The 12,912-nt window shown below is 36.1% G+C and overlaps 1 protein-coding gene across 21 annotated transcripts in view; it reads left to right on the forward strand.

The window, feature by feature from the left end:
• LOC123678523 (tensin) overlaps window positions 1-12,912 on the forward strand; it is a 320,051-nt gene that overhangs the window by 238,387 nt on the left and 68,752 nt on the right. For all 21 annotated transcript variants that reach the window (XM_045615584.1, XM_045615581.1, XM_045615572.1 and 18 more), the window contains 2 exons: window positions 942-1,166; window positions 11,920-12,092. In XM_045615584.1, the coding sequence (XP_045471540.1) occupies window positions 942-1,166; window positions 11,920-12,092 (398 nt within the window). The remainder of the gene's footprint in view (window positions 1-941; window positions 1,167-11,919; window positions 12,093-12,912) is intronic.

Raw genomic sequence — 12,912 nt, forward strand, 5'->3', positions numbered from 1 at the left:
GTCGCTGTGTACCTATAGCGGAAATGTTTCTTTGATTTTGCAACCCATATATTTTCAGTTAGTGTGATGTGTTTTTGGTGCTTCAATACCAATGACTCCAAAAACAATACAATATGTTACCATAACCATTGACCTTTCAGGAAGTGTACTTTATTATAGCTGTTGTTTAAGTTACGATCCATACTATGATTTTATTGCAGCTGTAAATGTAAGTTCCTGTTCCGAATACTATTCAGAGATGTTCTAGATGCACAGGGCTATTATTTCCTTATTCTTCTTCTTAGAATTCACCGACAACATGAATTATAGAGTAAGCTGCCCACTCAAAAAAAAAAATCGTAGAGATACTATACGAATTCAGCTCTACTGAGTTGGGGTTTTGCGAGTATATATAGAATAATCCTTTCAAGCTTCGTGCAAAATCTTGTCTGTAGAGCGTAACCAGAACTCTAGAAAATTCAAAAAGAATACCGAAAAAGAAATTACCCAATATTTCTGTGACTACAAACCGACGAAATTAGCTTATGGGTGTTCATATGAAATGACGAGCAGACTTTCAAAACGCTGTTTGTCCAAAATTGTAAATTTTCAGGAAAGGCAAAAAACTGATACTCAAAAACGGCCTTAGTTACCGAGTTGCGATTTGTACCATAAAACAAGAAAAAATAGCTTGAGTAATTACTCAATTTGTAGACTAGAAAACCAACTGGAGGCCAATTATATAGATACCTGTTAACAGTTCTGTGGTTTATAGAGGCGCAATAGGCATAAGAATGAACGTGCACTTGAAGGCTCCTGACTTCACGTCAGTGCTTTCCTAATTTTCTGATCTAATTTCCTTTAGGAACGCCCCAAACTATACATGTTGAGAGTATATCTTAAGTAAATTGCTTCTCTCGAATTGTTTCAATATTTTCTGATGATTTTTTTCCCTTTTACAGATAATAACATCTTCCTCGTACAATGGTTTCGGAGAAGCCTTCACCTCACAGCCCAGGCCGTCGAAAAAGGATAACAACGGAGTGTCTGGAAACATGGACCTGAGTTATGTGACGGAAAGGATAATAGCAGTTTGGTTTCCTGCGTCTGCAACTTCACACTCCTACAGGCAGGGACAGAGACAAGCGTCTCACATGCTGAGGCACAAACATGGGAATAATTACATGGTGAGGGCAAAAATATGCTAAGATTTATCTAAGATGTTTAGAATACTGGTGTATTCACTGATTAGATTTTGTTTAAGATAATTCTGGCTCGGCATAGGTCCTTTTCACTATTCTTCCTTTAGGTGGCGTTATACAAAGAATAAAACAATCAACAGCATCATTTCAAAACTTTCATTTGTTCTGTCAAAAGTAGTTCAACACGACATTGACAAAAAGACGACTTAGAACTCAGAACTTCTTTCTCTTTTACAGTCAGGCTATTAGCCTTTTACTGTTCCATCTCAATATAATTCACCTCTGGTGAGCTATTTTGATTCTGCTCTAGCAGGTGGCAATATGCCACTCAGAAAGTTTGTGTAATCATTACACAATCTCTGTGCCAGTGAGGTTTTGGCTTCAACGCACACTTCCTAGGGAAGTGCCATCTTCAGTCGTTTGTGTTTTCTAGGAGCTTTTTCGTCGTAGTCGCAAGCCTTCCTCATTGGAGGGTTTGCGTGATTTTCCATTTCAATGAAGGTCTTCACGCTCAGATCTTTAAGATGGTCGTCTAGAAATGGTATTCGCAGGTCTTTATGTATCCGTACGATGCTGACAAACCATGGTGCATTTACGGCTCGTCTTAGGATCGTATTCGGCACGACTCAAAGTCTCTGCAGATGCGTCTTTGCAGCGTTTCCCCAAGCCGGACATGCGGAAGACATAACCGGCCGAATGGTGGACTTATAAAAAAGAATCTTGTTGGAAAGAGACATTTTGCTGCTTTTGCAAAGTTTAGGTTGCAACGCTGCCGCTGCTGTCTTTCCCTTCGTCACAGCTGATGTGACGTGTTGGTTTCAAGTGAGCTTCTTGTCAAGTATCACTCCCAGATACTTGGCCTCGTTTTTCCATTCGATCCTCCTACCGAACATTACGACGTGTCCGACGGGATCTTTTTTCTTTCGATGACAGAAAGACAACGTGAGCGCCGTCATTAAAAATGATATGGAAGTCAAGTGAAAAGCGGCCAATACCATTGAAATCCAAAGAGATTGGATTTAATCTTGAGGTTTTTCAAGAGTAATTGAGCACACCAGTGTTTTAGACGATTCACCGTACCCTACTGATCAACATTATACTAAATGGTTTTCCAATCAGAGGTTTAATTTTGAAAAGCCTGCTGACTGGACAGCTGTCACTTTTGACATTTGACAAGTAAAAACTACTCTATTACTAAAAATGTAACGATACCGCTCTAACAACGCATTTATAGTGTTGACGAGCAGCACCTCCTCGGTGGACAATATAAGTTGGTGATGTGAAAAGTCGGAACCGTGTGCGTCGCTCAAGATCAACTGAGAATATTGCTGCTGTAGCAATAGTAATGCTGTTGACGTTATCTTGGGAATTGGGCAATTCTCAAATGACACTACTTATTTGGCATAAAGATTTAGGCCTTAAGGCTTATAAGGTTCAGTTAACACAAGTATTCAAGCCGGTCGAATACCAGTATCAAAATGATCCGGACCCTCATTGAAATATCATTAGCAATATAAAAAGCAGAATTGTCGCTTTTGGGACTGAAAAAACTTAAAAATGATTGTTGAAAAGTCTCTCCATCTTCAACGAGTCACTCTCTTGTGCGGTTTTTGAGCTAGTTGTGAGATTAAACCTTACTTATTCGAAAATGAGGCTAAAGCAACTGTTACGGTGAATGGATTGCGCTACCGAGCTATGAATAATGATTTTTTATGGCCGGAATTGGAATATATTGATGTGGACGACGTTTATTTTCGATAAAACGGCAGATATTATGGTATATCTTCGTCTTTACGAGGAAATAAACTTAATTATTTTGAAATATACTCCTTTAATATCAAATCATACATAATACATATAAAGGGTGTTTTTTTAGAGCTATAGAACTTTAAATTGTAATGAAACAACGATGGATTATTCGATTGACATGAATTTTATTTATCCGCAAGATAATCTTGTGGCATTACATTTTGAATATGATTTCTGGCATATGACCGCCACGGCTGGCTCGGATGTAGTCCAATCTGGACGTCCAATTTTCGATGACTCTTTCCAACATTTGTGGCCGTATATCGGCAATAACACGGCGAATGTTGTCTTCCAAATGGTCAAGGATTTGTGGCTTATCCGCATAGACCAATGACTTTACATAGCCCCACAGAAAGAAGTCTAGCGGTGTTAAATCACAATATCTTGGAGGCCAATTCAGAGGTCCAACACGTGAAATTAGGCGGTCACCAAACGTGTCTTTCAATAAATCGATTGTGGCACGAGCTGTGTGACATGTTGCGCCGTCTTGTTGTAACCACAGCTCCTGGACATCATGGTTGTTCAATTCAGGCATGAAAACGTTAGTAAAGATGGCTCTATACCGATCACCATTGACTGTAACGTTCTGGCCATCATCCTTTTTGAAGAAGTACGGACCAATGATTCCATCAGCCCATAAAGTGCACCAAACAGTCAGTTTTTCTGGATGTAACGGTGTTTCGACATACACTTGAGGATTAGCTTCACTCCAAATGTGGCAGTTTTGTTTGTTGACGTAGCCATTCAACCAGAAGTGCGCTTCATCGCTAAACAAAATAAAATGCGCGATACGTATTCCGCACAGAACCATTATTTTCAAAATAAAATTGCACTATTTGCAAGCGTTGTTCAGGCGTGAGTCTATTCATGATGAATTGCCGAACCAAACTGAGAATAAATCACTTCACAGCTGTTAAATCGGTCGCCATATTGAACAGTAATGCCAACTTAAAGTTATATACCTCGAAAAAAACACCCTATACTAAATGGTTTTCCAATCAGAGGTTCAATTTTGAAAAGCCCGCTGTCTGGACAGGTGACATTTGACAAGTATAAACTACGCCATTAATAAAAATGTAACGATACCTCTCTAACAACGCATTTATATTGTTGTCGAGAAGCACCTCTTCGGTCGACAATAATGAAATTGGTCCAAAAATTTGATCTATTAGGACAATTTAGTGATGTGAAGAGTCGAAACCGTGTGCGTGGCTCAAGCTCAACTGAGAATATGGCTGCTGTAGCCCGTTTTGTTTATGAAAACCCAGGTTTGCCGATTCTTCGTCAATCTTGGGAATTTGGCATTCCGCAAATGACACTACTTATTTTGCATGAAGATTCAGGCCTTGAGGCTTTTAAGGTTTTGAGTATTCAAGCCGGTCGAACAACACCATCAAAATTATCCGGACTCTCATCGAAATATCATAAGCAATATAATAAGCAGAATTATCGCATTTGGGATTGGAAAAATCTAAAAATGATTGTTGAAAAGTCTCTCCATCTTCAACGAGTCACTCTCTTGTGTGGTTTTTGGGCTGGTTGTAAGATTGAACCTTACTTATTCGAAAATTGGACTGAAGCAACTGTTACGGTGAATGGATTGCGCTACCGAGCTATGAATAATGATTTTTTATTGCCGCAATTGGAATATATTGATGTGAACGACATTTATTCTCAATGAAATGGCAGATATAATGGCATATCTTCGTCTTTGCGGTGGAATAAACTTATTCATTTTGAAATATACTCCTTTAATATCAAATTATACATAGGTATACATCGTAGGTAACTAACAAATTTTTCAAAGATACTAGGTCACCACTGTATACATGTTTAATATAAATCCTCCTATTTTCTGTCCAAATTGGATGAAACATAATATCGTTTTTGCTCTATACTTTGCATAGAAATGTAGGAATTGCCATAAGAAATAACGAATCTATATGAATCATAAAGCTTTGACATTCGACTTATCTACATGCAAATGAAACCGAATGCGGTTGATGTAAAATCTTCATGGATGAAGCCAATTAATGTTACTTATAAGACTTCGTGATTCGATTAATATCAAGCAGGCATCTCCTGATTGAATCCATGCTATATCAGAATACTCGTGAATCTTTCCTGTCTAGCATCGAATGTAATAAATGGTAGCGAATAAAAAATTGATTTATTTGAATTAATAAAGCATGAATTAGTTGATATCCTGATACGAAGTGATAAATTCAAGGAGGCTTGTCTTTCTAATGTGATTATGATTTACTTTCATTCTATGGAAAGCGAAACCATGTATAGCGTAGAATTAAATCAATTCATCTTGATCAATTTAAATGATGAAGCCATTAATTCACGTATTTTCAAAGAAAATTGAAGAAATCATCCGATATAATAAAATAGTAATAAATATTGAAATATTCAAAATTGAGAAACTATGAAACATTGTTCACGGATTATGACGTGAGACAATAAAATAAAAATATTAGGCTAATTGAAAAGTCCACGGTATGATGCACAGATGGCGGTGCTAGTATTAAATAATATAATATTATTATATTATGGCGGCAACTGATGCAGATGTGTCAGATCGAGATGGTGAAGATTTCGCAAATAATTGTGAATATACGGGTTCAAAAATGTTCAAGTGTTGTTCAAAAGCAACTAAAACATGCATTTGTAAAAACTGCTATTCTATTTTTCACGATAGTTGCGTGAAGAGGAACAAAAACGTTAAAATCGTCAGTGAAATGATCGTTGAGTGCTGTACTACGGCGAAGAACGACGAAATTAAACCCAACCCAGAAGATCAAAATGAAGAAGTAAATCAGCTGAGGCTAGAAGTAAAATACCTTAAAATACTAGTGGAAGAAATGAAGGATAAAAATAATGTTTTAAGCATAAACAATTCATTATTATTGGACAGATTGAAAGACCTAACAAAAAATGATGTAAACATTCCTGAAAAAAACAGATATCCAAGATCTGTTATAAACAACGATTCATCGTCTAAACAAGAACTTCAAATTCCCACCAATCCGGTAATTGCGCGCAATTATGCGAACGTCACAAAAGGTATCAGCACACAAACCACAGAACCCGACGTAAGTAATGTCAAAGTCAGAAATGACAGTCAACATCGAAATTATCAACATAAACAAAAACAAACATCTAAAACCCAATACGAAACTACTGAACCCAAAAATGAAACGAAAAAGATATCTCAAGAAACTTCTGACGAATTCAAAGTTGTAATGAATAGGCGGAACAATCGAAGAATAATATCTGCGAAAAACCTTGGCACGGCAAAACTTGAAGACAAAGAAAAAACCACGGGTTTCTCTGCAATCGAAAGAAAAGTCTGGATCTATATATACCGTATTAACAAACACGTTTCGGAACAGATAATTAGGGATTACATTAAAAAACAGCAAGATTTTTCAACTTGTAATATTGAGGTAAAGCAACTAGATGGAGATCCTAGCTTTAGTAAAAGATTTCTTGTAACAGCTCCAATAAATAAAAAAGAAGTGCTGTACGACCCTTCATTCTGGCCAGAAGGAGTAGGAATTAAGAGGTTCGACTTCTCAAAACATAAAGAGTTCCTAAGTAAGAATACTTCCTTTCCTGGGCAATGATGAACACCAAATACTATCAAGTACAACATCCAAATGCAATGTATCAATTCTACACCAAAATGTTCAATCTATCAATAATGCGACTGAACACCTTGAAAAAATAGCACAGGATATAAACGAACTAAAGATAATTTGCGTAACAGAACACTGGAAGAGGAAAGAACAGCTCCAAAACCATAACATCAAGGATTTCTACCTTGCTAGTGCTTTCTGTCGTACTGAGTACATGCATGGTGGTAGTGCCATATATGTAAAGCAGGGCATAAAATTCCAAGAAATGAAGGACCTGGTCAGAAAATCGGTAGAAAAAATTTTGGAAATATCTGCAGTAGATGTCAAGATGGGCCCTAGGAACATCTTAATTTTATCAGTTTACACAACTCCAGGTCAAACAAAAGAATTCATCAAAAAATTCGAGGAGATTCTTCAGCTAATCTGCTGGACTAATAAAACTGTTGTAATTGCAGGTGACTTCAATATTAACCTTTTAGATAAATCTCACAAGAACACAATCTGCTTTGTGGAATTGTTAAACTCATATGGACTGAACGTTAGCATAGATGTACCAACAAGATCAACATTGGTTACAAAAACTTGTATAGACAACATTCTGATCAATCAATCAAACTTTACATCACAAATAATAAGAACACATATTTCTGACCACGATACAGCACACTACTGACTCTTCAGGAAGAAATAGAACAAACAGAGGAATATCAATATAAAAGAAACATTACAGCCAATAACATCCAAGATTTAATCGAAAGACTGACGCTTTTAGATTGGAATGCTGTATATAAAATTCCAGAGAAGGAAGTAGATCAGCAATGGAGAACTTTCACAAATATGTTCAAAACAGAATTAGATTATGCTTGTCCGATAAGAAAAAATAAAACCACTGCTAGAAGACAACAAAAGCCAATCAATGATAATATTACAGAATGCAAGACCAGACTTGACATATTACACACTTGTAAAACATTCAATCCAGTCTTTATGGGAGCATACAAGGAGGTAAAAAAGGAATATGACAAAATGCTTCGAGATGAGAAAAGAGAAAGATATAAGCAGCAAATCCTTCAGTCTGATAACAAGATGAAAACACTATGGCAAACTGTAGCAAAAATCAAAAACAACACGAAAATCAACAAAGAGATTCCTGGAAATCCTTTAGAGATAGCAAATAATTTCAATCGTCATTTTGCAACAGCAGCTGAAGAAAAAATAAAACAGAACCAAAACATTCCATTTCAGAATGATATCACACGCAACAGTAACAATTTCAAATTTCGCCTGATAACTGAAGAAGAAACTCTCAAGATAATAGGAAAATTAAAAAACAAAAATAGTTCTGGATTTGACGACATTCCAATGTGCACAGTTAAAGCCTGTATGAATCAGACAGCTACTCCATTAACATACCTTGTGAATAACTCCATGAAGCATGGTGTATTTCCTGAATTGCTCAAAAAAGCACTCATAAAACCAATCTACAAAAAGGGTAAAGAGAATGAACCGGAAAACTATAGGCCAATCAGCCTACTACCAGCATTCTCAAAAATATTAGAGCTGGCAATAAGTGAACAACTCGTAGATTTTCTTATAAATGAGGAAATTTTAAGTTCCACTCAACATGGATATGTGAAAGGAAAATCAACAACAACAGCAACATTCCAGTTCATTACTGATGTACTGAATGCATTGGAGGATTCCAAAGTGGTAATCGCCTTACTGCTGGACTTATCTAAGGCCTTTGATACCTTGTTTCACAAATATATCCTAAATAAATTGGACAGTTACGGAATAAGAGGAAAAGAGAAGGAGTGGTTTAGGTCATATCTGTCAAATCGAAAACAACAAGTAATTATAGATGGTAATGGCACGAGAACTTTATCCGAGGAGGCATTGATTCAATTTGGAGTTCCCCAGGGAAGTATACTGGGACCGATACTTTTCATCATCTTCATCAACGACCTGATGAGTGTACTACGTTCTGATCCGAATACATCCATGGTAAACTATGCCGATGACACAAGTTTTATATTGAAGGCGGACATCTTGCCCCAGATTGCAGACTTAGTACAGAGTATTCTCCAACAGGCTAATCACTGGTTTCAATCAAACAATTTATGTTTAAATGTAGAAAAAACATGTGCTATAATTATTAAAACCACACATGCAAACTTTCAAACACCTTCTCACATTCAGCTAAATGACAGAAAACTTGATCTTCAGACCTCAGGACGATTTCTTGGGTTAACTATAGATGAGAACTTGAACTGGGATGAACATATTACAGGCCTGTGTACAAAACTGGGATCCATTTGTTATTCATTGGGTGTTTTACGAAACTATCTTGACTCATCGTCTATGAGAGTTGTCTACCAGGCAACCTTTGAAGCCAAAATAAGGTATGGTATTATGTTTTATGGTAGTAGTAATAACATGAAGCAAGTGCTAAAGATGCAAAAAAGAGCTATTCGAACAATAATGAGAATGCCATGCAGAGAAACATGCAGGGACATATTTAGGAAACATGGACTACTTACAGCCATAGCGATACACATCCAAGAATGCTTGATATTTGTGTTCAAAAATAGAAACTGTTTCGAAACCAAAACCTCTACAAAATATGACACAAGAACAACTCAACTAAAATATCCAATACATAAGCTTTCACTCACAGAGAAAGGACCAGAATACAGGTGTATAAAATACTATAATAGACTTTCAAACCAGATGAGAGACATAACCAACCTCAAACTATTCAAGAAGGAAGTCTATAAGTTGCTGCTTCAGATTGAACCATATACAGTGGAAGAATTCTTGGTACATAATATTTGATATAAAATAGACTAAAGATTATTATCTGACACTGTTTCACTTCAGGTAGACAATGTATTTGTACATGAACCTACTTTATTTGAAATAAAGCTCATTATTATTATTATTATTATAAATCCATATGAATTTCAGTTAGTTAGTTAGTTCCCACCTTCAAACGTTACGTGTCAAAATTTGACAGCAGTCCGATCATTAGTTTGTGAGATATTGCGTCGTGAGTGTAGCTACTTTTTTTATTTGAAAAAAGATGGAAAAAAGAATTTCGTGTGCTGATAAAATATTGCTTTTTGAAGGGAAAAAATACAGTTGAAGCAAAATCTTGGCTTGATGAAGAGTTTTCGGGGTCTGCACCAGGAATATCAACCATCATATGCTTAGTTTAAACGTGGTCAAATGAGCACCGAAGTCGGCGGATGCAGTGGACGCCCAAAAGAGGCTGCCACCGACGAAACAATCAAAAAAGGATAACAAAATAATTTTGAATGACCGTAAAGTGAAGTTGGTCGAGATAGCAGACATTGTGAAGATATCATCTGAACGTGTACATCATATCATTCACGAATATTTGTACATGAGAAAGCTGTGTGCAAAATGGGTACTGCGCGAGCTCACAATCGATCAAAAGCAACAACGTATTTATGATTCTGAGCAGTGTTTGAAGCTGTTTAGGTGCAATACCCCTAAATTTTTGCGTCTTTATGTGACAATGGATGAAACATGGCTCCATCATTTCACTCCGGAGTCCAATCGACAGTCAGCTGAGTGTACTGCACACAATGAACCGAATCCAAAGCGAGGAAATACACAACAGTCAGCTGGCAAGGTTATGGCATCAGTATTCTGAGATGCGCAAGGTATAATATTTATTGATTACCTCCATCAACAACCATCAACAGTGATTATTATATTGTGTTATTGAACCGTTCAAAGGATAAAATCGTTGAAAAATAGCCCCATTTGAAGAAAAAAAAGGTGCTGTTTCATCAAGACAATGCGCCATGTCACAAATCAATGAAAACAATGGCGAAAATGCATGAATTGGGCTTCAAATTACTTCTGCATCCACCGTATTCGCTAGATCTGGTCCCCAGCGACTTTTTCCTGTTCTCAGTCCTCAAAAGAATGCACGCTGGAAAAAAAATAGCTCCAATGAAGGAGTAATCGCCGAAACTGAGTCCTATTTTCAAGCGAAAGACAAATCGTACTACAAAAATGGTATCGAAAAGTTGGAAGATCGCTATAATCGCTTTATCGCCCTCGAAGGCAACTATGTTGAATAATAAAATCGAATTAAGCCAAAAAAATGTGTTTATCTACTCCTATTGAATTATATATCCATTATTCAACTGCTTTTGAGCAATTAATTGTATCTATTAACAAACATCGTGAGTTATAATAACTCACTACTATAACTCACTATAATAAATCGGAAAATATGGATCTGTGCTTCTATACTTCTCTGTTTCTATTCGATTGGCCGAAAGGGAACATTCCATTATTGTTATTGAGGGGAGGAATGTCCGAGGGAATTTAATAATTTTGACGTTTTCAAATTAATTTGATATCTAATTACTCTGAATGTTTTGCTGAAAACGATTAATTCAGATAGTGAAGATGAAATATTATATAGGTATACATTTTCAAAAGACAAACAGCTAATGTTACCATACAGAATTACTTGCCCGAAAAAAATATAAAGGAGTTTGTAGCAGTAAGGTCATTAAGTCGTCATTTACAGGGAATGTTTTTTGATATATTAATGCATTTTTATAGGCAACTATTGAGGTTTTTCAATATAGTTCTATGTCTGTACTCTATACTGGATTCGAGCTAGCCGAAGCTAGTTCGATTGTGATTGGTGACACTATGTTTCCATCTCTCTTGTAGTCGGGATCGAGCACATATGTTTATTTCCCATTCCTTCTGTCTATATTCTAAGTCTGTATTTTTTTCTTAGTATTTATTGATATAGTCGTAGATAAAGTATAGTATTCAACTTGCGGTAATGGTCATAACTCACTTGATGAATTACAGCACTCGCCTGCGGCTCGTGCTGCAAACTTCATCTGCGTGAGTTATGACCTACATTACCGCTCGTTGAATAATATACTATTTACTACGATAGACCGAGGACTTCTCAATAGGCCTGTTATTATTAAATAACCAAGTGTAATTTACCAACTCGCCGCTTTCAAAAAACTTTCTGTAGACCATTTATTGTTGGAATTTCTAGGATACCTTGTTAATAACATGCACCCACCCGCATATCCACTTTTATAAGGGGCAGTTTCATTTTGAAAATTCATTTATTCAAAATTTAAAATCTGATTAGGCTACTGCGGTGCGAAACAATTTTTATTTCAATAATAAAAAAGTGAAAATTGAATAACTCATTTAATTCCGGTATTCACTTGGATTCAATTGACATTATTCTCCGTATTTATTTACAGGTTTTCAATCTCACAGAACCAAAAAGGGTACTCAAAAATGAACACAAACACGTACAAGAAGTAGGTTGGTCCAGAGATCTAGCTCCCCCTCTTGAAAGTCTATGTAGTATATGTAAAGAAATAGAAACTTGGCTTTCTGGCGATGAACATCGGATAGCAGTTTTACATGCCAAGTAAGTTTTTTTCATAATTGCGTAATACAGGTTAACCCATTATAAAAGATCCACTCAAATAATACCTTGATGGGAAGAACCTGGATCAGCAAATGTTTCAGATGAAAGTGTCTTAGTCTTCAGGAGGACATCGAATGCAGACGTTCAATGTGACCTTGAAATTTGATTTCAAGTTCACGAAGATTTTTTCCTATAAGGAATATATAATTTCTCTTGCAGAATCTCATTCTTCGTTGAAAATTAAAAAAATTATCTTTCATACGAGATCTAATTTGCTCAAAAATGTTGAGCCAAACTGAAGTTACAGGCATTTCAATCAGTCAGATTTCTCCCTTTCACCTACCCTTATTTGATGTCGTAAAATCGAAAGTGACAATTCAAAATGATAGAGAATTTTCCAAGGATTACATTGATGATATTTTTTCTTCAACTTCATATGGAACATTTTCGAGTAAAATTCATTTTTCTACTCGACGGTAGCTATTACGCCCCCTAGCGTAGAGGTATTAACTTCAAAACGATTTCCAGTGTGTTTTCTTATACACTTTAGTAATACAATTTTTTACCGCAAGTCTCTACGATTAGTGGATTCTGAGATATAGCCACATACCCCGTTTATTTGCCCACCCTGTACAATCTGATTGTAGTAACAATTTTAAAATTCGGCATTCAATGAGATTTTCTCATCGCAGTGTTAATTGATATGTGCATTTGCAAAAAAAATTAAGAAACAAAAACAAGTTTTTATATTATAATATGTTCATACAGAATACAAAAACAAATGATTATATGAGGAATAACTTTGAAGTATTACATCATG

Source organism: Harmonia axyridis, chromosome 4, assembly GCF_914767665.1.
Source record: "Harmonia axyridis chromosome 4, icHarAxyr1.1, whole genome shotgun sequence".
Lineage (NCBI taxonomy): Eukaryota > Metazoa > Arthropoda > Insecta > Coleoptera > Coccinellidae > Harmonia > Harmonia axyridis.